The following is a 21555-nucleotide window of genomic DNA, read 5'->3' as shown; positions in this document are numbered from 1 at the left end:
TGTGTAATTAGTGCTTTTTTTAAAAAAAAATCAGAAGGGAAAGGGGTGCGGGTGGGCAGCACCCCCAGGGAGCAGCTCAGCACCAGGGGCTGCAGGCTCCTGGACTCAGGGTTAGGAGAGGGCTGGAGAAGAGCTGCTCCTGGTCCTGTAGGGACCTGTTTTAGCCACCTCCTTTAAAGAGAAGAGCTTTTTGGTTTCCCTTCCTCCTCCGTGCACAGAAAGGAGCCCAAGCAGCAGCGTTTCACACAATTTATTGAGCAGGCAGGGGCAGCTCCCCCTGCACCCCGCTGGGAAGGTTCCAGACCTCGCACAGCAGAGGCTGAGAGAGATCCTGCCCCGAGCCAACTATTTACACCCAGCTCCTTGCTCCCCGCCATCTGCGTACATTCAGAGGCTGCTCTGCCCCAGCCCAGCCCTTTACATTCATCTCCTGCACGTTCAGGATTGATTTCCAAGCACAGTGCACATCAAGCTCCCCTCCTAAGCTGCTCACACACACACACAGAGTGCAGAGCTCGGGGTTGAACACCCACGCCTCGGGGAGGAAGCAGCCCTCTTTATATTAAAACTCTGAAAGGAATTAAGTTACTGGCACTAAATTTTTTTAACTTTCGGAAGAATTATCTGCGAGCCAAGCAAGCTTCTGCTCGGTTTCACAGCAGGTTCCCAACCCCACCACAACTCTGTACCCACAGGGAAGCCTTCCCAGAGCTGGAAGAAGGCAGCAGGAAAGCAGCGTTCAGCCAGGTACCAGCACCACCGAGTTCCTTGAAAAACAAGGAATTAGCTCAGCTGGCTTCAGCTCCCCTCGATGTGTGAGAAACGAGGCCGATCAGTTGCCGTGCACGAAGTTGTAGACGAGGAAGCTGGGCGTCCCGCAGTACCTGGTGGCAAACAGCTTCCCGTCGGGCGTGGGGTCGGAGAAGGCGATCTCCTCGGTGCTCAGGTAGCTGCCGTACATGAAGGTGCTCCTGGAAGGAAGGAGAGAGCCGTCAGCAGGCCGCAGCCCCCCGCTGCTCCTTGATTTAACTCCGCTAATTGCCCTGCCCTCGCTGCCGGGAGCTGTCGCTTCTTCAGCTTGGCTCTCACACCGGAGAGGAAGGCTTTGAGGACGCAGTTGGCCCTCCTGGATTCCAGCTTCGGGAACCAGGAGGCGTTTTCAGGTTAGTACAAAAAAAAAAAAAAAAGCAATTTTAAGCACAGACAGAAATCACCGTGCCTAAGGACAAACACTGGCAGCTCTGGAGGCAGGAGAAGCAGCCCTGGCTGATCAATTTTCAGAATATTGAGCTCCAGATACAACAGCATCTGGTTATATATTTATAAATCTACATGTATGCTACACTTTAGATGCATATTTAGATGTACAGCGAGCAGATATTACTAAACAAATATTACTACAAGCTCGTGAGATAAATATTATCTAAATATTATCGTGAGATAAATATTATCTAGATAAATATTACGACAGGCTCATGGATAGCCATCAAGCTCAACCTCGAGGCAGGGTTCGAACAGATGGGGGATGCCCTCCTCGTGCTTGATCAGAGCCAAACACACTTGAAAAGCTCCCAATTTCCTGCTCGGAAGAACTTGAAGTGTTTGCTCCGTAAATAAAAACCTCTTCCAGCACGCTTTCTCTCGGAAAAGGCAGCCCGTGGAGCTGTGTGTTCCGCCGTTAGCTTGGCCACCACTCGTGTCAGGCTTCGAACACACCTTTATTTACACCACCAATATTTAGATACATGAATAAATCCGATAACCCCGGGTTTCAACCCACCTGCTAACCCCACCCCAGGACGAGGGGATCTCAGAGGTGCTCGGCAAGAGGAGCCCACACCTTTAGCACGCTGCTTCCGAGCGCTTTCTGCCGCGATCCCCGTTCCCTCCCCGAAAAAAACGCCGCCCCTACCCGCTGGGATCCTCCCTGTACCTGACCACGTCCACCATGCGGCGCGCGACGCCCTTCCTGCGGGCCAGCCCGAGCACCCAGATCCTGCTGACGCCGCAGACGGCGGGCTCGGGGCGCGTGGAGCAGCGCCAAGCACGGTGCTGCTGCAGAGGGTCCTGCCCCGGGCTCTGCGCGGCCACCACCGGCTCGGCCAGCACCCGAAACGCCTGAAAGGGACAAGGAAAAGAGTGAAGCTGCTGCATCCAGCCCCTGACACCCCCCAGGGGGGTTTCACAGGGCAGAAAACTCAAAGCAGGGTGAGGTGGAAGCTTGCTCTGTGCAAATCTCTCTCACAGATACCCGCACGAGCTTTTCCTGCGTTTTATTTTTCCCTCTCCTGTGCAAGAACAGGATTTTGTGTATTATGAGCCCGCAGTTTTCCCCTCTTCCCAATTAATTCCCAAATCACACCTGCTTGATTGACTCAGCCACCAGGCACCCGACAATCGTCTTCTCGTTGGACACAAACAGGTAGGTCTTGGTCTTGGCTGGGCAGCTCAGGGCCACTTGCTGAAATCCCAGCTCGTTATCCACGATCTCTCGCACGTCTTCGGCCTGAGGAGAAAGCGAGGGACGCGTCAAGGCCCCACAGTTCCTCAGCTCAGCACAAAACCCCCCCGAAAAGGGCTCGCTTCCCTCGACTAATCCCGTGCTCACTCAAGGTCAGGCTTCACGAAGCAGCCACAAAACATTTTGCAACTTTTTTTTTTTTGAAATCCCGTGATGCCTGCAGCCAGCCTGGCAGTTTTGTTGTTTTTCAGACAGCCCCAAGCAGGCTCTTTGGGTGCTGTTTTTATTTAAAAAACACTTCCCCATCTACCGAGAGCCCCCTGCCAGCAGCCGTTCCCTCTGCCTGCACCAAGAGGGGGCTCTCACTCGCATCTCCCCCTTGCAGAGCACTCAAGGACTGAAGAGCCCGGGTTGTGCTGGTTATTTAGGGACAAAACAGAGGGGCAGGGGTGGGATGTGCATCCTCAGCGCCCCAAATCACTCACGCCAGAGCTGCTGTGACCCCGCCGAGCCCCATGAACTGCCAGGGGATGTCTGCTCGTGCGCCGGGGAGCGCGGCCAGCAGAACTCCCCCCGCAGCACAACCCCCCAAAACAAAGAGCCTCGCACCTTCTTGACGGCGTACTTGGGGTCAGCTGGAAGGATCAGGACGATTTTCCCATCCCAGAACTCCGCCACAACCCGCTCTTTCTTCCAGCCCTGCCGCAGAGAGAGGGGGAAAATAAAAAAATAACAAAAAAAAAACAACACGGAGTTAGCGGTTTGGCCAGAGGGGAAGTGATTCAGCCGTAAGCTGAGCCACCTCGGCGTGCAGGAACAAAGCCAGGTCGCAGCCATCTGACCTTTGGCTGGAGCTGCACACAGCTCTCACGCTCAGCTCGCTCTTGGGTGACAAAATGGGACAAAATATTTGCCTGCAGCTGCCTCCCTGCCCCACCTGGGCGGCCGCCCCGGGCCCTTACCACGTAGCGCAGCGCCTCGAGGAACCTCTCGTGGTGCTGGATGTGCTGGGCTTCGTCCTCGGGGCTGCCAGCCGTGTAGATCATCCCGCACGACTTGCAGCCCACGGCCCCGAAATGCTTCTGACCGGCGTCCTGGGGGAGAAAGGGAGGTGGGATAAAGCGTGGGTCCCGCGGGCTCGGGTTCAAAACCACGCTCGGGCGAAGGAACGAGGGGAGGAAGGGGGTTGGGGCAACAATAATCAGGCTGGAGTGTCTGGTTTCGTGGGAATGCAGGAAGAGGAGCAGAGCTTTTGCTCGTTTGCAGAACTTTCAGGGCTACGTAGCATAAAATCACTCGCAGGGTACAATGAACGCGTTATTTGGAACGAGGCTGGGAGCAGATGGACGGGCGAAACTCCGCGCCAACAACGTAAAACCACACCGCAAAAACAAAGGCGAACCATAGGGGATTTTCTGCCAGTTCTCTTAAAAAAAAAAAAAAAAGAAAACAAACCAGCAACATTTTCACAGCTCTGTCAGAGTGCAGGGAGAAAAGGAACTGGGTGCCAGTACAGCAGCAGGTTGTTCAGCAGTGGCATGTGCTTGTTAAGGGTTTGGTTTATTTCCCTGCATGCGAGCCCCTGCAGCAGCTCTTTTCCTTTCTCCACGTCCCCTTTTGGGTGTCCCCATCCACCCCCTGTGTCCTGAAGGTGTCCCCTCTGTCCTGAAGGTGCCCGGCTCTCCGTCGGTCCCAATCCTGCCACCGTCCTCTGCCGTGGGCACAGCCCTGGGCTGGATCCACTCGGGCAGGGTAAAAAATAGGCAGGGACCCGCCTGGGGCAAGAGGGAGCCGGGTTCCTGCTTCTGCCTGCCTCCTGGAGGAGTTTTTGTTAAATATTTCTGGCTGCAGTACTCAGCTCTTCACCCAAATCACGCTAAGTGTTAGCCCCTGGGGGTGGGAAGGGGGGAATGCGTAGGGTTAGGGTATAAAGGAAAAGGAAAACGGGGAAAAAGTGGGAAAAAATAGCAGTGCTGTAATATATCAGCATTATTTAGCACCAGCTCTTCCCAATCTGTTGTATCTTGCCTTATTAAACGCTTTCAAAAAAAAAACAAAGCCACCCCCTGAGTCCAGTGCACCCCGGGGGAGCCTTACGATGATCATCTGGTCCCTGGAGCACGATTCCTTCGCCCTCTTGCTCTTCTGCAGGCCGTGAGCTGCTTTGGCAGGTGGGCTGGATCCGAAGGGAGAGCTCAGATCGTCCAGAGCAGGCTGCGTCCTGAAAATCAGCACAGAGAAGAGTCAGCCCTGCGGCTTTCAGCAACATTTTGGGAAAACCCTTTGAGGGGAGCGGGCTGGAGCGAGGCTGAGACATGTTTTTCCCCTGGCTGGTGACCCAGACACGGAGGATTTACAGGAATTCACCAGTTTGTGGCGTGGGTTTGAGCTACAGGGAACGAGCACTGGTTAAAATTGTCAATAATGACGTTTTTTCTAACCTTACCTTTCGGCTTCTGCGTGGATTGAGGCATTTCTCGAGCAATTTTAAAAGGGGAAATCTTAACTGCTGTGCTGTGACCCCGAACGGGGAGCTCATTTGGAGAAGACACCAAACAACTTCACAGATTTCCATCCTAAAGGGAATTTAGCTAATCCCAACCAGCAGCACTGCCAGACCCCAGCGCTCCCCCTGACCCACGGGAGGAATTTGGAAAGCAAATACTGCCATCAGAGCTCGCTTTCAACACCTCTCCGTGGCACAGCCCTACAGTAGCAGCGAGCTTTGGAAGGTTTGTTTTGGCTCATTTATAAGGAATTTTAAAATTTTTTGTGGTTGATTTTTGTATGGTCACAACAAAGCAGGCTCAGGGTGTTTCTCTTATGAGCAAAACGTATCAAGAAGTTGATTTAATAGAGAGGGATTCACATCTCTGGCTCTTGCACGGGAAGAAAAGTCTTCTTCCACCACAAACCTGAGGGTGCAGCAGGAAATTAATCAAAGAAAGGAGCTGCTCAGAAGCAGGGACATCAGTCAGGACAGCTACACCTCGCCAGGCAGCTAGGAGGCACAGTGCCTGTAGGTAATTTAGCAAGATCTTGCTTTTTACAAAACCAAAAGGCCAACTTTGAATATTTCCCTGTCCTTCTGGTGCTGGGGGGCTCCAGGGAGGGTCTCACGAGGGCAGAGCAGAGGGGACAGCCAGCACAGAGACTGGAAGTCACTGCTGTTACGGGAACCCCAGCCACAGAGACAGAAATCATATGAATAAAGACATAAAAACCCTTTAGGGGGCCCAAACAGCACCAGTGCTGTGCCATTTTTGGTGATGAACACATCCTGAGACTGTCCGACCTTTTTCTAATGATTTTATCTATTTTTTATCTATCTAATTATTTTTATTTATTAATGACAGTTAAGAGAAATCCTTTATTTCCTTTACAGTTCCAAAAGTGAAGCCTATCAGCTCAAAACCATAGCAAAACCACAAGCTAAATGTACCACGGAGAGCAAACAAACTTGTGTTTCCTTATTCTCGGGCTAGCAGCCACCTAAACCCAGTGCACCATTTGTTGTTTGGCCTTCCCTTAAGCAAAACAAAACAAAAAAAAAAAAGAAAAAACCAACTCCCAAACCTCACAAGGCTGATTTCTCTTCTCTCAGTGCACAGAGACAGAAAGCCAAGCTACTGTTCTGAGTGTGTGTGTAAAAACGTGTATTTGTATGTAAATGTATAAAAACAATTTTTTTTTCTGCAGATAAGACTCGTCTGGGAGTAAAATTACCTTCTTCTGGGAAGAAGATGAACATACCTTTTCTTGGTAGCAGGGAGAGCACTGAATATGGGGTAGACCTCTGCATTTGAGGATGAAGCTGGAAAAGAGAAGAGAAATTATTGTGCTTCGGTCATCTTTAGCTGCAGCACACGTTGAGGCATGGAAAGAGTGAGATTTCAGAGTGACACGGATCTAAACCCTACAGACAGGAGCTTTTAGGATTTCCAGGAAGCTGTTGGAGTACATAAAAGTTTTGTTCAGGAGTGGTGCCCGCACGTCCTCACCTTCACGGCACTGCTCAGGGCACCCTGAGCTTTCCCCTGACGTTTGCAATCAGGAGCAGTCACATCCAGCAGAACCTGCTGCTACGGTCGTGTTCCTCTGGCTATTAATAGAGTTAATCAAGCACAGGTTTTTAATTTTCCCTTATTTTGGCTAAGGCAAAGTGCTCGACTGCTCTCTGCTCTCATTTCTGACAGGATTTGCTAACAGACAGAGACTTCTCGGTAATCACAGGAACCTAAGAAAGTGCCTAAGCTGACAAGTGGAGCTGACAGCCTCCAAAACCCAGGCTGTGAGGATGAACCAGTTCCTTCTAGGCTCAGGACGCAATAAAAACGTCTCTTGTTAACAGCAGAAGTGGAAAGGATTCAGGAGTCAGGAAGAAGGCAGCAATAAATAACAAAAAGCCTCCAATTTCCTAGAAATGCAGGAGCGTAGAGGGCCAGGACGCTTCCTGGGAAGGGCCCCAGCAGACAAATAATGTCAGGAGGTTTGGGGGAGAGTGAGGGCAGCAGCTTTTTGAACAGGTGGAGGAAGCAGAACCAGGAGCCTTGCAAAGAAAAATGGGGATCAAAGACAGAAACGTGGCCAGCAGCAGAGCGCGAGGCGCCTCGGGACACTGAGAGGGGGCACAGAAATGATGAGCAGCAGGAAAGCAGAGCTCACAGCTCCAAAATCAAACAAGCTCCCGTGTGGAGCAAGTGTAAAGAGGGGAAAAAATAAAGGGATAAGCTCAGGAGTGCTGGCAGCTTCCTCAACAGATTAAGTCCAGATGTGCAAGGAGTGGAGTGAGACAAACTTGGCTCCAGCAGGGGTTTTAAATGCACTGGAGTGCAGGGAATCACAGCAGGGACAGAAATCCACGGGGAAAACGCATCAGGAAGGTGAAGGGCTGAAAGCAGAAAGAGCCAAATGTGAAATAATCTCCTCCTAGAAAGCCACAGGGCCAAAAAAGTGATAACTTTGAGAGGAAGAGCCAGAGGTGAATGCTGCCTGGAGAGGACACAGATGTCAGCCCATGACACCACCTGCAGCGTCTTTTTAGTTCAATTATCAATGAAATAATTACCCGGGAGCAGATCATTAGCTCCATTAAGACCTAAAAGACCTAAAAACTTCCACGCGGTGGAAAGAAAACGCTCGGGTAAATTCTGCATCTTCGGATTGGCACGGAGCGGGCTGACCCAAGGCTATCGGGGCCAGAAAAGGTAACGCTGACAATGGGGAAAAGGGAAAAAAAAAGCAGGAAATTGGGAGAAAAACACACAAATTGCACACTTCTGCAAGCTTCCTGGCACACGTTAGGGCGTGCTTGGAACGTGAGGCAGGAGGCCGAGGCCAGTGGCTTGTTTTGCCTTACGAATAAAACACACGAGCAACACATTTTCCTTTTACAGCCTTGGCATTCCCAAGGGAGGAATGAAAGCCTGGCGATTAATTTCTAATTCCCGACGATTTCCCTGTATTAGCGGGGGAAATTTGGCGTAGATAAACCTGCTACAAGAAAATGGGGAAAGCTGGCAGGGCCAAAAACGTCCTGGTCCAATAATTAGCGTCAAAAATTCACCGCCAAGACAAGAAATGCAGGGTGGAGCTCCCTGGGCCACCACCAGGAATAGATAACAGATGCTCCCGGCCCTGTAGATGGCAGAGAGGGAGGTGGAAGAGATTGATTTAAAAAGCATTCCTAGGTTGGAAAGGGTTGGGAAAAAACAGAGTGAGATAAGGAGGAGGGGAAGCAGCGGGGGAGCCTGGCCAGGAGGGACAGGGCTCGGCGTGGAGGAAGCAAACAAATGATGTCGGGTGTCTGAGAGTCAAGATTTAAAAGGAAAAGTGGAAGAATTGGGGTAATTTTGTCCAAGAAGAAGGCAATAGGGGAAAAAATGGGCTTTGGTGAGCAGTAAGGCGAAGAGGAAGGCCTGGTTGGGTACCAGGACAAAACCCAGTTGACGTCTGCTCGCCGTGAGCACAGATTTCTGTCGCTTCTGCCCAGCTTTTTGGGACACAAACCCAGAGCACAGCCTGGGAGCTCAGCAAAGCTGCTCTTGGGGTACGCTAAAAGACCTTAAAAAGCCTCTTCCACCTCGTTTCCCTGCAGCAAACATCCAGAGGCCGAGAGAGGTGGGGTGCAACTTACCTTCCCTGTCCCCTCTGTGCGGAGATGGGCTCGGAGGAATAACATCATCCGGCTCCTGGGCTGGGGCAGCGCCGATTTCCTCAGCACCCTGGGAATGGAGACAATTTTATTAGGGTCAAAAAAAAACCTCCCAGCTCTCAGGGAGCAGCTACAGAGCCCCCTGCAGTTTCAGCACCCCTGCCGAGGTGCAAGAAGGAATTAAAATCATGTCTCCTTCCAGCTTTTTTGTCGTCTGTTGACACCCGGCTATTTTTCACCACGGTTCCTTCCTTACCTCAGGCTGAATTCTGAGAGCATTCCCTATATATTAATAAAGTTTTAAGTGTTAATTTAGTTTAGGTGTCTAATTAAAGCAACGCTCACCTGCCTGCATCCTGACTGTGACCTGAGCAGGGAACACAAGCACTGTTTTAACACCTTATGCACCTTAGCAAACACTATTGCACCTTACATCCAAATTAAGGGCTGCCTTTCCTTCAAAACTTGTAGGGTTTTTATTTCAATTAAGCAAGAGATTTCCCTTCTAAAGGGAAAAGATCCCTCCCTCCCATATAGCCTTAAAACGTGCAGTTTAAGCAGCTCCAGAACGAAACGGTTTTAGGTCTGAAGGGACAAATCCACCCAAAAAAAGGAAAAGGGAGGGAGGAATTCTAAAATCACTGGAAAAATCACTTCTCTGTAGGGGCTCCCCAGCTTGTCAGTCAACATCCTGAAGGATTTCCCTTTATTTAGTTATTTTCACTCTCTCGTGTCATTGCTCTCATTATTTTTTTCTGCTTTGGTCTGCTGTAAGTGTTTGAGAAAGCCCACCTTCTCCAGGCAGTCCTAAAATGCCTGATAATGAACCTTGGCTCCTTCTTACCTCTTTCTCTGCCATCCCTCGAGGCTGACGCCCGCTATGATCAGGGCACGATTGTACAATTTAAGAATTAGGCAATTAAATTACAATTAAAGGAAATAAAGCGCTCGGTGCTTTAACAATCCCGGTGATTCTTTAAAAGCAGAGATGTTTGAAGCTGAGGGATTTGTGGGGTGAGTTTTGTTTTGTTTCTTTCTACAGAAACAAACTCTGGAAGCCTCCCACGTAAATTCTATTAAAATCAAAGTTTGCCAAGCTGATTTTTTGCCTTAAACTCTGCTCTTTTCGCATGTTTTTTTCCCAGCCTTGGGCACTCAGCGGGCGAAGCAGCTGCCTCCAGCAGAACGTGAAACCAGATCAAGGCCAAGCTCAGCCCCCGTGCAGGTTTCCCTGCACCCCGCTGCAATTCCTGCTCCCACGTGGCTTTGATGCCAGAATTTGGTGAGGAAAAAACGCCCCCGGGTGTCACAAAGTCGTCTGGGGACCTGCTCTGAGCTCTGCGTTGGGGCATTTCTGTGCCACTCTTCCCTGTCACACCTAAGCATCGTGTCAGAAAGCAAGATTCCGACCCAAACAACCCTCTACCAAATAATAAAAGTAAGCAATGCTTAAAAAAAACGCTTACCGAAAAGCAGGGCCATACGTTAGCACGAGATATATGTTAAAAAACAAACAAAAAAAACCATAGAACAGTTAAATCAGGCACCAGGAGTATTTTCACTGCTGGCACAAGGGGTAAGGGTTGCTTACGCCTCTCCAGCGAGCTCCTGTGAGCTCTCAGCTCTTCCAAGAGGCCAGCTCGAAGGAGTTTGGTTTGTCACAGGGTGAGAAATGCGGGCTTGCCTCCGAGAGGGGAGCCCCGAGCCAGCGTCTGCTGAGAAACCCTGGGGAGAAGACAGCCAGGGAGCAGCCCGAGGTGGCTAGCGCCTCCCGATTACAGCACCCAGCCCTAAAAAAAAGGCCCTAGAGAACCAGAAAATGGGTTGGTTTTTGGTGAAAACGTGGTGCAAGGGAGCTGCCCTTCCTTTTTCAGGACCCTCTGAGGTTCCTCACCAAGCTGGCTCAGCCCACATCACCAGGACGTGCCCCTCTGCCACCTACCACCTTCTCTGCGTCGCTGTCACCTGCAGCAGGAGACTCGGGGGGGCGTGAAGGGACAGCAGGGGTGCCCCCCGTGCTCTGCAGGGACACTTTTCCTTCACACGCTGCACTTTTCCCTTCCTTTCCGTGCCTCAAATCCTCTCCGGGCTCCTCATCTCCCTCCTGAGGCGCAGCAATCCCACTCTGGGAACCCCTCACCATGGGATTTTCACTTGGAGGTGCCGAACGAGCCGTGCCAGCTGCCCCCGCTGGGCTTCTTTCCGCAGCCCCGGGGGGAATTTGGGGAGATTTGGGCTCTCCGGGGGGTTTTTTAGAGCGCGACCTCTTCCCGGGGGAAAAAAAAGCCGCCCCCGCCTGCAGCTTCAAGGCCGGCTTCACCGTCAGGCTGAGCACTCGGAAGGGCGAGTCCATCTTCTTCTTCACCAGGCAGGGAGCGTTCTCCTTCTCCACGCCGCTTTTCGGAGCCGGGGGGGGCGCCTTCGCCTTCTTCACTGCTTTGGGGACGTTTTTGGGGGCGTTTTTGCCGTGTTTGGTGCTTGTCGCAGCCCTGGCGCTGGTTTTCCCGCTGAGGTTCGTGCTCCTGCTCGCATCCGAGCCACCTCCAGCACCCTTCCCCTCCCCAAAAAGCAGCTTCCCCGCCAGCTGCTTCCTCTCCAGCAGGGTGAGGTACCGCTTCTCCTTGCTGTAGAAAGACACCACGGGCACCAGGGGCTGGCAGGAGGATTTCGGGGCCGATTCCGATTTGGGAAGGTTGGCAGCTTGCAGGGGGGACACATCCAGCCTCCTGGAGGGCGCTGGCTTTGCAGGATCAACCTCATTTTCCTTCTGCTCGTCCCCAGAGCCCGGCGACCACTTGATTTGGGACGCACACCAGTGCCTCCGGCACTTCTTGCGCGGAGACAGCCCGGAGAGGAAGCCCAGCGGCCCTCTCCTCACCGGGGTCTCAAAAGCAGAGGCTGGGCTGCGAAAAGAAGTGAAGAGAAAACATTTTGGGTGCAATTCCGAGCTTTCCAGCTCTTATTTCGCTCAAGTAACTCTTTAAGTTTCACCCAGCTGAGCTGCTGTACCTCTAAGTGCCCATCAAAAACACAGATCTCAGAAAAAACACCGCAACCTTGCCACTCTCTGTGGGTTTTTTCAAACATCAAATCAATTCCTGGACCAAAATGATCAAAATTCCAAGCATTTTGCTCTCTGGAGTGCTACTGACACCTTCAGCACCACCCAAAACGAGGAGAAAAGCCCCGATTTCCTTCACAGCACCCCTCTCACCTGCCCCTGCTTGCAGCCGACCTCGGGAATTTGCCCTCCTGCTGCCTCCCTCCACCTCAGCTTTTTTTTTTTTTAATTTTCAGCTTTGCATGAAAAGATTCGGAGGGTTTTGGGGGGATCTAACTCACCCCTCGGGCAGAAAACGTTAGTTTGGGTTCTAAAAGAAAGCATTAGGTTGTTTTTTTGAGGAAAATAGGGATTTAGGAGGGGTTAACGGACATGTCAGGGGGGCTGTGGCTGTTTTGTTTTTTAAAATAAAGCATTAGATTGTGGGTTTATTAGGAAAATAAAAGATTTAGCAGGTGTTAAACACACCTATCAGGGGCTATGGCTCCTTTGTTTTTATAATAAAGCATTAAATTGATTTTCAGAGGAAAATTAAAGATTTGGGAGGGGTTAATGGACCTGTCAGTGGGGCTGTGGCTCCTTTTTTTTAAAAATAAAGCATTAGGTTGAGTTTATGAGGAAAATAAAAGATTTAGGAGGGGTTAAACACACCTATCAGGGGGAATGTGGCTCCTCTGTTTTTAATATAAAACTGTGAATTGATTTTATGAGGAAAATAAAAGATTTAGGAGGGGTTAACAGACCTGTCAGGGGGGCTGCGGCTCCTTTTCTGCGGGGTGCGCGTGGCCATGGCTCCGCCAGGGCACCTAGAACATGATTTTAGTGGGGTGAGAGAGATTTTGGGTTAAAAAAGGAACAAACTGGTAACGAAGGAAGGGAAAGGGGAGGCTGGGGAGGAGGAAGGCGTGAGCCCCATCCCGTCCTGCTGTCCTGGGGAGGGTGAAACCCTAAAGCACCTCAGGGCAGACTTTTGGGGTTTCCCTGCCTGGAGCCCAGCAGGGTTCCTAGACCCTAAACCCATGATCCAGACCCAGAGCAGACCCCAAAACCAGACCCCAAACCCCAGACCCAGACCCTAGACCAAGACCCCAACCCCAGACCCGTGATCCTAAACCCCAGACCCTGGTCCTAGACCCCAATTCCCTGACCCGAGACCCATGATCCCAGATCCCAAACCTAGATCCTAGACCCAGACCCTAGATCCCAGACCCATGATCCCAAATCCCAGACCTCAGTTCCTACAGCCAGGTCCTAGACCCCAAACCCAGCTCCCAGACCCCAGACCCATGATCCCAGACCCTAGACACATGATCCTAAATCCCAGACCCCAAACCCCAGCCCCAGATCTTAGACCCCAGTTCCCAGACCCCTATTCCCAGACCCCAAACCTTAAACCCAGGTCCTACACCCCAAACCCCTGACCCAGGTCCTAGACTCCAGACCTATGATCCCAGACCCAGTCCCCTAGAACCCAGACCCCACACCCCAGACCCATGATCCTAGTCCTCAGACCAAGACCCATGATCCCAGATCCAGCTCCTAGACCCCAAAACCAGCTCCCAGACCCCAAAACCAGTTCCCAGAGACATGACCCTAGACCCCAAACCCTAGACCCAGGTCCTACACCCCAGATCTATGATCCTAAACCCAGTTCCTAGACCCCAAACCCCAAACCCAGATCCCAGACCCCAGTTCCCAGACCCCAAACCTTAAACCCAGCTCTTACACCCCAGACCCACGATCCTAGACCCCAGACCCAACTCCTCGACCCCAGACCCAGCCCCTAAACCCCAGAACCAGGCCCCAGACCCCACAGCTCAGCCCCCAAACCCCAGCCCCTGACCCCAAACCCCAACCCCAGACCCCAAATCCCAGCCCAGCCCCCAAACCCTGGCCCCAACCCCAGATCCTGATCCAGACCCAGGCCCCAGACCCCCAAGAGCCCCGATCCCAGATCCCAGACCCCAAACCCCAAACCCCGATCCCAGACCCCAAACCCCCCCCCCGGACCCCCTCCCCCCCCCTCTCACCCCGCCGCCACCGCTCCCGCGCCTCAAACCCGCGCTGCGTCTCCCGCCCGCTCGGCCCGCCCCCTCCCCATTGGCCCATCTCCTTGCCACTCAGCGCGCCTCGCATCGCCATTGGTCGAGCTGCTCTCTGAACCCGCCTCGCTCGCCGTCCGGCCAATCAGGTAGCAGAGCTCACCAGATAGCCGGAGGGAGACTCCAACTCCCAGCGTGCCTTGCGAGCGCGGGGCCGCCTCCGGGCGGTGGGAGCGCGCGGTGCATGCTGGGACTTGTAGTCCGAAGGTGGGCCGGCCCAGCCCACCCGCAGCTTATTACTGGCTCATACAAAAAATATCAGCTTTTAACGCCTGCCTTTGGACTTTTTATCTTAAAAACCCTCCTGGCTGCTTTTAACGGCGCTTATTGTGTTTAATCCCGGTGCTGTCACCTCACAGCGCGCCGCTGCCCCTTCACACGCATCCACGCATGCGCACAGCTGCCCCCTCACACAGGGGAACGCTCCTTGCCCGGTCCTTCCCCCCTCCCGCCGTGCGCATGCGCAGAGCCCTCTCTGGCTTCACCTTCCCGGCCGCGTGGCGCATGCGCACGGCCCATAGCAACGCCGCCGGGCCCGCGCTGCGCATGCGCCGTCGCGCCGCGCGCCTGCGCCCTGCTCGCTTCCGGCCCCCGGCGGCAGGAGCGGGCGGAGCGGGCGGCGGCGGCGCTGCTGCCATGGTGTTCTACTTCACCTCCGGCGGTGAGCGCGGGGCCGGAACGGGATGGACGGGGCCTTACGGGGCCGGACATGGCCTTACTGGGCCGGGCTGGGCCTTACTGGGCCGGACTGGGCCTTACGGGTCCGGGCTGGGCCTTACTGGTCCGGGCTGGGCCTTACTGGTCCGGGCTGGGCCTTACTGGTCCGGGCTGGGCCTTACTGGTCCGGGCTGGGCCTTACTGGTCCGGGCTGGGCCTTACTGGTCCGGGCTGGGCCTTACTGGTCCGGGCTGGGCCTTACTGGTCCGGGCTGGGCCTTACTGGTCCGGGCTGGGCCTTACTGGTCCGGGCTGGGCCTTACTGGTCCGGGCTGGGCCTTACTGGTCCGGGCTGGGCCTTACTGGTCCGGGCTGGGCCGGCCTGGGCCTTACGGGGCCGGCCTGGGCCTTACTGGGCCGGCCTGGGCCTTACTGGGCCGGCCTGGGCCTTACGGGTCCGGACGGGGCCTTACTGGGCCGGACTGGTCCGGACTGGGCCGAGCTGGGCTCAGTTGGACCTGTTATACTGGGCTAAACTGGGTTCCACTGGGATAAACCAGTCTAAACCGGGTTAAACCACGCTTTGCTGGACTAAACTGGTCTCCACTGGTTTAAAATGGGCCGCACTGGGCTGAATTGGGCTTCACAGCGCCACCCCCCCGCCTGCTGCCACCCCCTTGGCACCTTTGGGGAGAAATCCCTCAAATTCACAGCCCTGGGCGTCAAGGGGAGGTGCCCCTGGCCCCATTCACACCCCCCCTGCTCCAACCCCAGCATTTTGGGAGGTTCCCGACCCCTTCCCACCACAGGAGCACGAGGAGGAGACTCACAATTTGCTCAAAATGCTCCAAAATCCAGGAGTTAAACCCTATAAATGGTGAGGATTCCCCTCTCTGTCAGTATTCTGTTTTTTTGGCAGCGTGAGCTTCGTTTTCCTGAAATTACTGCCTATAAACCTTAATTCCCAGGCATTTAATCTCAGGTTTGTGTCGTGCCCGTGCCCCTGGTGATCTCTCACTCCCTGATCTCCCCTTCCCACATGTCCAGAGGGTTTTTTTTCCACCTGCTAACCCCCAATTTCTGCCTTTTTCACCACCAAACGTAATTAAAACAGCGCTAGCTTCATTTGAGAAGTTTCACCTGGGCTCCTTGCGGCCGAGGCTGCGTTTTGGGTACAAACCAGAACCTTTCTACCTCCCCCCGGGCTGGAAGTGATGGAGCAGAGCCTCTGGGGCTCCCCGCGTGGCTGCCCAAGCCCCTTCTGATCTGTTTTTCTCTCTCCCCTCCAGCTGTTCCTGCCGTTTACACCATCTACATGGGCAAGGATAAGTACGAAAGTGAGTGTGCCGAAATTAAGCCTGCTGGGGGTGTGCGGGAGGGCGCCTGGAGGTAGGTTTGGGGTTCCCCAGGGCATTTGGGGCCGGAAGGCTTCGTGTATTGCTTGAAACCTCATCCAGTCCTGCGGATTATTCCGATTTACCCCTCTGAAACCCTCTGGGTAGAGTCACCGAGACTTCAGCTGCTCCTGAAACTAAACGAGGTGCGAACCCAGCTGCCTGGAGACAGCCAGGGCACCTTTTTTGGGTGTTCTCTGCTGATTTCCTGCAAACCAGCCTTCCATTTCCCTGCTCAGCCTGGGCTTTTCCTCTTCCCACTGCGCATTTGTGCTCCACAGTCCCTTTCCCCTGCCCTTTCCTTTAGGGAAACGGGTGGGAAACCAGAGGGAAATTTCCCCCCGGGTTCTGTTGTGCCTCCTGCTTGCAGGAGTGGGATTTTGGGGGCTCCTCAGCCTCACCCCTGCACTGATTCCTGCCATCCTACGTGCTGGAGCCCCCCTCGTGGCTGATTTTTGCTCTGGGGAGGGGCTGGGATGATGCAGTCACAGATTTACCGACGCTTCTTTTTTGCAGATGAAGACCTCATCAAGTACGGCTGGCCCGAGGACATCTGGTGGGTACCAAAACCACCAAAATTCCCAGCTCTGGGAATCACACGAGGGCAGCCAGCACCCGGGGAGCCGAGGGAGGGAGCAGGAGCAGAGATTTTGGGTGTTTTGAGCCAGAGCTGCTGGCCTCAGACCCGCTGTGAGCAGCTCAAGCTGGCAGCAGGAAGCTCCCTGACATCTGTGGCATGGTTTCAGTTCTCATTTAGCTCCTCAGGAAGGAGAAAGGGGATTCCCCCTCCTGCTCGCAGCTGGCTGGAGCTCATCCGTGGGTCGCCTCGCTGAGGTTTGTGAGCAGCCCTCCCCAAAAAATTTTCTTTTCCTATCCCTTTGGTGTTTTCCAGCTCGCGGCAGCATCACCCGGGGGGAGTTTTTGGCACGCACGGTGATGCAGGAGGGCTCACCCTGCACGCGGGATGAGTTTTTAGTAAAAAAGAAGGGGAGAAAAATTTTATTTTTAATTTTTTCAGCCTCACATCGAGGTGAACGGCGCTCCCAGGGGGAGAAACCCCGAGCGCCTTGCACGCAGACGCGTAAATGAGGGACGTTTCCCTGGTTCTGCCCGTGCAGTGGCTGCTGCTTCGCTCCTTAGGCAGGAAAATTTCCCAAAATGGATGATTGCCATCCCTCCCCTCCTGCTAAACGCGTTAATTTTGGTTTATTTTGGTTTATTTTGTAGGTTTCACGTGGACAAGCTCTCTTCTGCCCACGTCTACCTCCGCTTGCACAAGGTGAGCTCACGGCACGTGTGTTTCAAAGGCCCTGGGGAGCATTTCCCTGCCCAGGAGCTGCGGGGGGAGCCCTGGGTGAGTCCCTCCCTGCTCCCTGAAGCCCTTTTGGGGAAAGCAGAGCGCAAATTGTGTGCGTTTCTTCGAGCCTCTCCTTAAAAACACCCCAAAAAACTCCAAAAACCCGTAAAAAACAGAGCGCAGGAGGGCTGGGCGTGCTCGCAGAGCTTCCCCTCGTGGCCCCGGTGGTTTTTCGGGTGCTCGGGGGCAGCTGCTGACGTTGCCCCCCTCTGCTGCAGGGCCAGACGGTGGACGACATCCCGAAAGAAGTCCTGATAGACTGCGCCCACCTCGTGAAAGCCAACAGCATCCAAGGTGAGGCAGGATCCTGGCGGCAGGAGGCTGCTTTTTTGGGGGATAAACCTTGCTCGCGGCCGCCGGGGCTGCTTTTTAGGCTCCCAGCAGGAGGAGTTTCAAAGCCCTGCCCTTGCTTTCTCCTCTCTCCCAGCGCCTTGGGGCCCCCTTTCCCCAGCGCTCGCTCCTCTGGCAGGGCCGGGCCTCGTTAATCTGCATCTGGAGCTCGTTAGCTCCGCCTGCAGCGCCCCTGTCACAGCAGCAAGCGGTGTTTTGGGGCTTTTCTGTTCCCTTTTTCCCCCATTTTCCCCCTTTTTCTCCCTTTTTTCCCCCTAATCAGTGACATCTGGGGCCAGAACAACCCTCAGTGGTCGTGTTCACGTGGAGAGCTTTAAAATCCGCTCTCGGCGGGGGGAGAAATCGGATCCTTTTCCTTTCTCTCCCCTCCCCAGGCTGCAAGATGAACAACGTCAACGTGGTGTACACGCCGTGGACCAACCTGAAGAAAACGGCGGACATGGACGTGGGGCAGATCGGCTTCCACAGGCAGAAGGACGTGAGTGCTCGCTGCAGGCACGGGAGGACACGCTCAAACCCACCCAAACCCTCCCCGAGGAGCCTGCCCCTTGGATCAGCTCCCCAGCAGCGCTGCAGGCGTGTCTGGAAGGGCTGAGGCTTGAAGCTGCTGTGCAGGAACAGTTTCTGTGGTGTCCCCGAGGTGTCCGAGGCAGCACTTTGGCTTTGCTGCCTCTTTTTTGAGAGCTGTCTCGCCCCACAGCTCCCTCTGCGTTTGTTAAACCCGTGAAAAACCAGAGCTGCAGAGCTCTGTAGGGTCAAGGAAGCCATTCCCAAACCTAAACTTAGGAAAATTATCCCCAGATAACGCTGTGCCTAGCTGGGATGGAAAACTCTCCAAAACCCGAGGTGCAGAACCCCCTGCGAGCAGCACCCGATGCCCTCAGCCCCTCGTGGTGCTCAGAGACCTGCTGCCACCTCCTCGGGGCTGCTCCTGGCCAAGGAGGCGAAAGAGGGTGCCAAAATTAAAGGTTTTTTTGTCTGTTTAAGGCCGGTGTTTTGGTTTTTTTTGCGCTCCTCCCAGGTGAAAATGCTGACGGTGGAGAAGAAGGTGAACGAGATCCTGAACCGGCTGGAGAAAACCAAAGTGGAGCGCTTCCCCGACCTGGCTGCCGAGAAGGAAGCCCGCGACAGAGAGGAGAGGAACGAGAAGAAAGCCCAGATCCAGGAGATGAAGCGGAAGGAGAAGGAGGAGATGAAGAAGAAGAAGGAGCTGGAAGAGCTTAGGTAAGGGGCGAGAAATCGCCGTGCCAGCGCCGGGGGAACGGTCACGGGTCAGCAGCTTGTTTAATCCCGGGCCCGGCGCGCTCAGCTGACCGGCTGCGGCGGTGTCTGCACGGCCCAGTGGTTTCTTTTGTCTCTGCAATAAATCCATTTCCCCTTTTTTCGCCTCAAATAAACTCGACGGGGAGCTCTGGTTAGCAGGAAGGGCCCCGGCTTTCGAAATCTGCCGCTGGCTCGAGGGAAATCGGGCAAAAAAAAAAACCCTTGTGGGGTGGGAGCAGCCTCAGCCTGCTCCAGGTTTGTGTCTCAGCTTCCTGCTGCGTCCCCCAGCGCTGGGAAAAGCGTCTGGATCCTCAGTTTTCCCCCTAAACCATCGCTTTTAAGCCCAAAAGGTGGTTTGAAATGTCGTGCTGACCTTCCTGCCATCCAGCAAGTCTCGTTTTCCCCCCCCCCTCCTTCCTGCCTCCCCCCTGCAGGACAGGACGTGCTGGCCGGCCCCGAGGGCTCGCTTTGAGCACTTTGTTGTTTCTCCTCGAGCGATAACGAGGCTGGAGTTCGAAAAACTCAAGGTTTCAACACCGGGGAAGATCCAAAACTCGAGGATTCCACACCCAGAAACCTCAGGAAGGGCTTTCGAGGTGCAAACAGAACCAGGAGAAATCAGCAGCAGTCACCACCCAAAAATTAAAAGGTTTTTTTCTGTCCCCTGGGACGATTTGAGTTCTGGACAAAGCTGCTGAGGCTGCGGAGAAAGAGCCTGCGCAGCACATGTGCTCTTTCCCCGGTTTGTTTTAATTACCCAAAGAGCACAAGGTAAGCAAATAATTCGCTCCAGCCTCAATTTGGAAAGGAGAAATAGATTTTTTTATTTTTTTTTTCCCCTCTGGTACCCGATCCTGTTTCATCAGAACGCCTCTGTCAGTGGGTTTGGGAAATGCATCCTGTAAGATAATGGCAATTTCCCTTTCAGGAGCTACTCGTCCTTAATGAAGGCTGAGAACATGTCCTCCAACCAGGTAGGAACCCGCAAAAACCCTGAGGGCGCGCACGAAACCCTCCCAAAATCCCCTTTCCCACCCCGGAGGAGGAGCAGGAGGAGTTTTAAGTCGGGCTCCAGCCTCGCAGGCTGCTGGGGGGCGACCCAAAATGCGAGCAGAGGGCTCTCCCTGACGGCACCCCCAACCTTGCTGCTTTTAGGGGGGTGCAAAACGCATGCCTGGAGTGAGCGGGGTCAGAGGAGGGATCCCGGAGGTCATTTGGGTGACCCTGAGCTTAAAATCCATTTTTTTTTGCGTGCTAAAGCGCCAGAGGAGGCTGTGGCTTTCAGGAATCCTCCAGTTTTTCCTCCTGGCTGTTTGTCCTCTCGGATTTCGCTGAGAGGGCAGGAGCCCAGGGGAAATGGCAAAACCCAGATCCTGCTGAACTTCCCCTTCGCCCCCTTCCCGTCCTGACTTTCTCTCTCTCCCCGCAGGATGGCAACGATTCCGACGATTTTATGTAAAAAAAAAAAAACCAAAAAACTCCTTTCTCCAGCCTGAGGTGGTGCGGGACGCCTGGGGAAGTCGCCGTCGCCGAGAACACCAAAAAAAAAACCCACCAAAACCACCAAAAACTGTCAACTCGGACTCCGTTTCTTCCCAACCCGCCCGGTTCTGGCGTCCCCACCAGCTCCGAGCCGCGGACGCTTTCTGGAAAGGAGGGGGGAAAAAAAAATCCCCGATCCTACACCCACCTCTCCCCCTCGGGTGGAAGGAAGCAGACCTTGGGGGCTCGGGTTTGTTGCCGCAGCTTCAAATCCTGGGAGATTTGAGGAAGAAAAAGGCAAATCGGGCTGCCTCGCTGCTGCGTTGTCCCCCAAAAGGGGCAGAAGCAGAGATTTGGGGTCCCCCGACCCCAAAACCCCGCTGCTGATTGCACATCCCTGGGGGCGAGGGACCCCTCTGCGATCGGGGGGGGTGTAAATTTGTAAATCTGCTGTGAAGGTGGCAGTTTGTTAATCAAGGCTCGTTAATTGTTAATTAAGGCTCGTTAATTGTTAATTAAGGCTCGTTAATTACGGGGCTGCAAACGAGGGCTCCGAATCGGTGCAGCCGACCCCGGCGCGGCACCAGGGCTGCACCGCGTGCCTCAGAACAACCCCCCCCCGGGGTTAATTTGGTTTCATTAACAACTAATTGCTGGGAAAACTCCGCAGGGGGGGGGGTTGTGCGGTGCCCGCGCCCCCTCCCAGCTCCCCGAGCCCTCTGTGGGGTTTTTTGGGGGGGTCTTTGTGAACCGATCCCAATAAACGGTGCAGCACCTGGACAAATATCCCGATTTTAACTCATTTTGGGGCTGCTAAAACCTCCTCGTGTGCTGCCCCCTTTCCTGGAGCAGGGTTTGGGTGCGGGGAGCCCCCATCCCATACACGTTTTGCCCCCATTTCCCCCCCCCCAGACCTTATTAATCCCCATTAGGGCTCCGAGGAGCCGGCCTCTCCCCCCCCATCCCCTTTTTTCCTCTCTCCCCTTTCTCCTTTCCCATTTTCTGCCCCAGTTTCCCCCCCCGGGGGGGGTGTTTGGGATTTGGGATTTCTCCTCCCCGCAGCAGCTCCCGGCCTTGGGAAAGGGCTCCCCAAATATCCCCAAATGTCCCCCCCCCCGGGTGCTTTTTGGGGGCACCCATGGGTGCTGGGAGCTGGGGGCGAGCCTCCAGGGGAGGAAATCCTCCCCGTGTAGGGCCGAATTTAGGGTGAAGGGTGAATTTTAACCCCCCCGAGAGGAGTTTTTGCTCTCGCTGGAACCAAAATGTTGAAAATC

The 21555-nt window shown here is 54.2% G+C and overlaps 2 protein-coding genes across 3 annotated transcripts; one reads left to right on the top strand and one right to left on the bottom strand.

The window, feature by feature from the left end:
- Positions 1-235: 235 nt before the first annotated feature.
- Positions 236-14180, bottom strand: ESCO2 (establishment of sister chromatid cohesion N-acetyltransferase 2). 2 transcript variants are annotated; one of them, XM_084513995.1, is made up of 11 exons: positions 14131-14180; positions 12420-12482; positions 10558-11518; positions 8598-8685; positions 6215-6275; positions 4559-4682; positions 3424-3555; positions 3071-3160; positions 2363-2506; positions 1934-2118; positions 236-971 (listed from the first exon to the last, which is right to left on the bottom strand). In XM_084513995.1, exons 1-11 carry the CDS (start codon positions 14160-14162, stop codon positions 833-835), a joined length of 2019 nt encoding a protein of 672 aa, XP_084370121.1. In that variant the 5' UTR covers positions 14163-14180; the 3' UTR covers positions 236-832. The 2 variants fall into 2 exon arrangements, with proteins under 2 accessions (XP_084370121.1, XP_084370122.1); XM_084513996.1 differs by lacking the exon at positions 14131-14180 and adding an exon at positions 13707-13756.
- Positions 14181-14341: 161 nt separating this feature from the next.
- On the top strand, positions 14342-21065 carry CCDC25 (coiled-coil domain containing 25). Its single transcript, XM_084514001.1, has 9 exons — positions 14342-14439; positions 15724-15771; positions 16345-16384; positions 17056-17107; positions 17404-17479; positions 17911-18014; positions 18558-18760; positions 19728-19773; positions 20229-21065. The coding sequence occupies exons 1-9, from the start codon at positions 14415-14417 to the stop codon at positions 20256-20258; spliced, it is 624 nt and encodes a 207-aa protein (XP_084370127.1). The 5' UTR covers positions 14342-14414; the 3' UTR covers positions 20259-21065.
- The last annotated feature ends 490 nt before the right edge of the window (positions 21066-21555 follow it).

The sequence above is a fragment of the Aythya ferina genome, assembly GCF_964211825.1.
Source record: "Aythya ferina genome assembly, chromosome: 3".
In the NCBI taxonomy this organism is placed as follows: Eukaryota; Metazoa; Chordata; class Aves; order Anseriformes; family Anatidae; genus Aythya; species Aythya ferina.
Note: the sequence above shows the minus strand (reverse complement) of the source record. Positions and strands in the feature narration are given on the sequence as shown.

Coding starts and splice junctions, on each gene's coding strand:
- ESCO2 (XM_084513995.1), bottom strand. CDS start 14,162: ATGCGTGTGAAGGGGCAGCGGCGCGCTGTGAG. Junction 6,276..8,597: donor GCACAGAGGGGACAGGGAAG/GTAAGTTGCACC, acceptor TCTCTTTTCCAG/CTTCATCCTCAAATGCAGAG. Junction 2,507..3,070: donor CCAAGTACGCCGTCAAGAAG/GTGCGAGGCTCT, acceptor CTTTCTCCTCAG/GCCGAAGACGTGCGAGAGAT.
- CCDC25 (XM_084514001.1), top strand. CDS start 14,415: ATGGTGTTCTACTTCACCTCCGGCG. Junction 15,772..16,344: donor GGGCAAGGATAAGTACGAAA/GTGAGTGTGCCG, acceptor TCTTTTTTGCAG/ATGAAGACCTCATCAAGTAC. Junction 18,015..18,557: donor GCTTCCACAGGCAGAAGGAC/GTGAGTGCTCGC, acceptor CGCTCCTCCCAG/GTGAAAATGCTGACGGTGGA.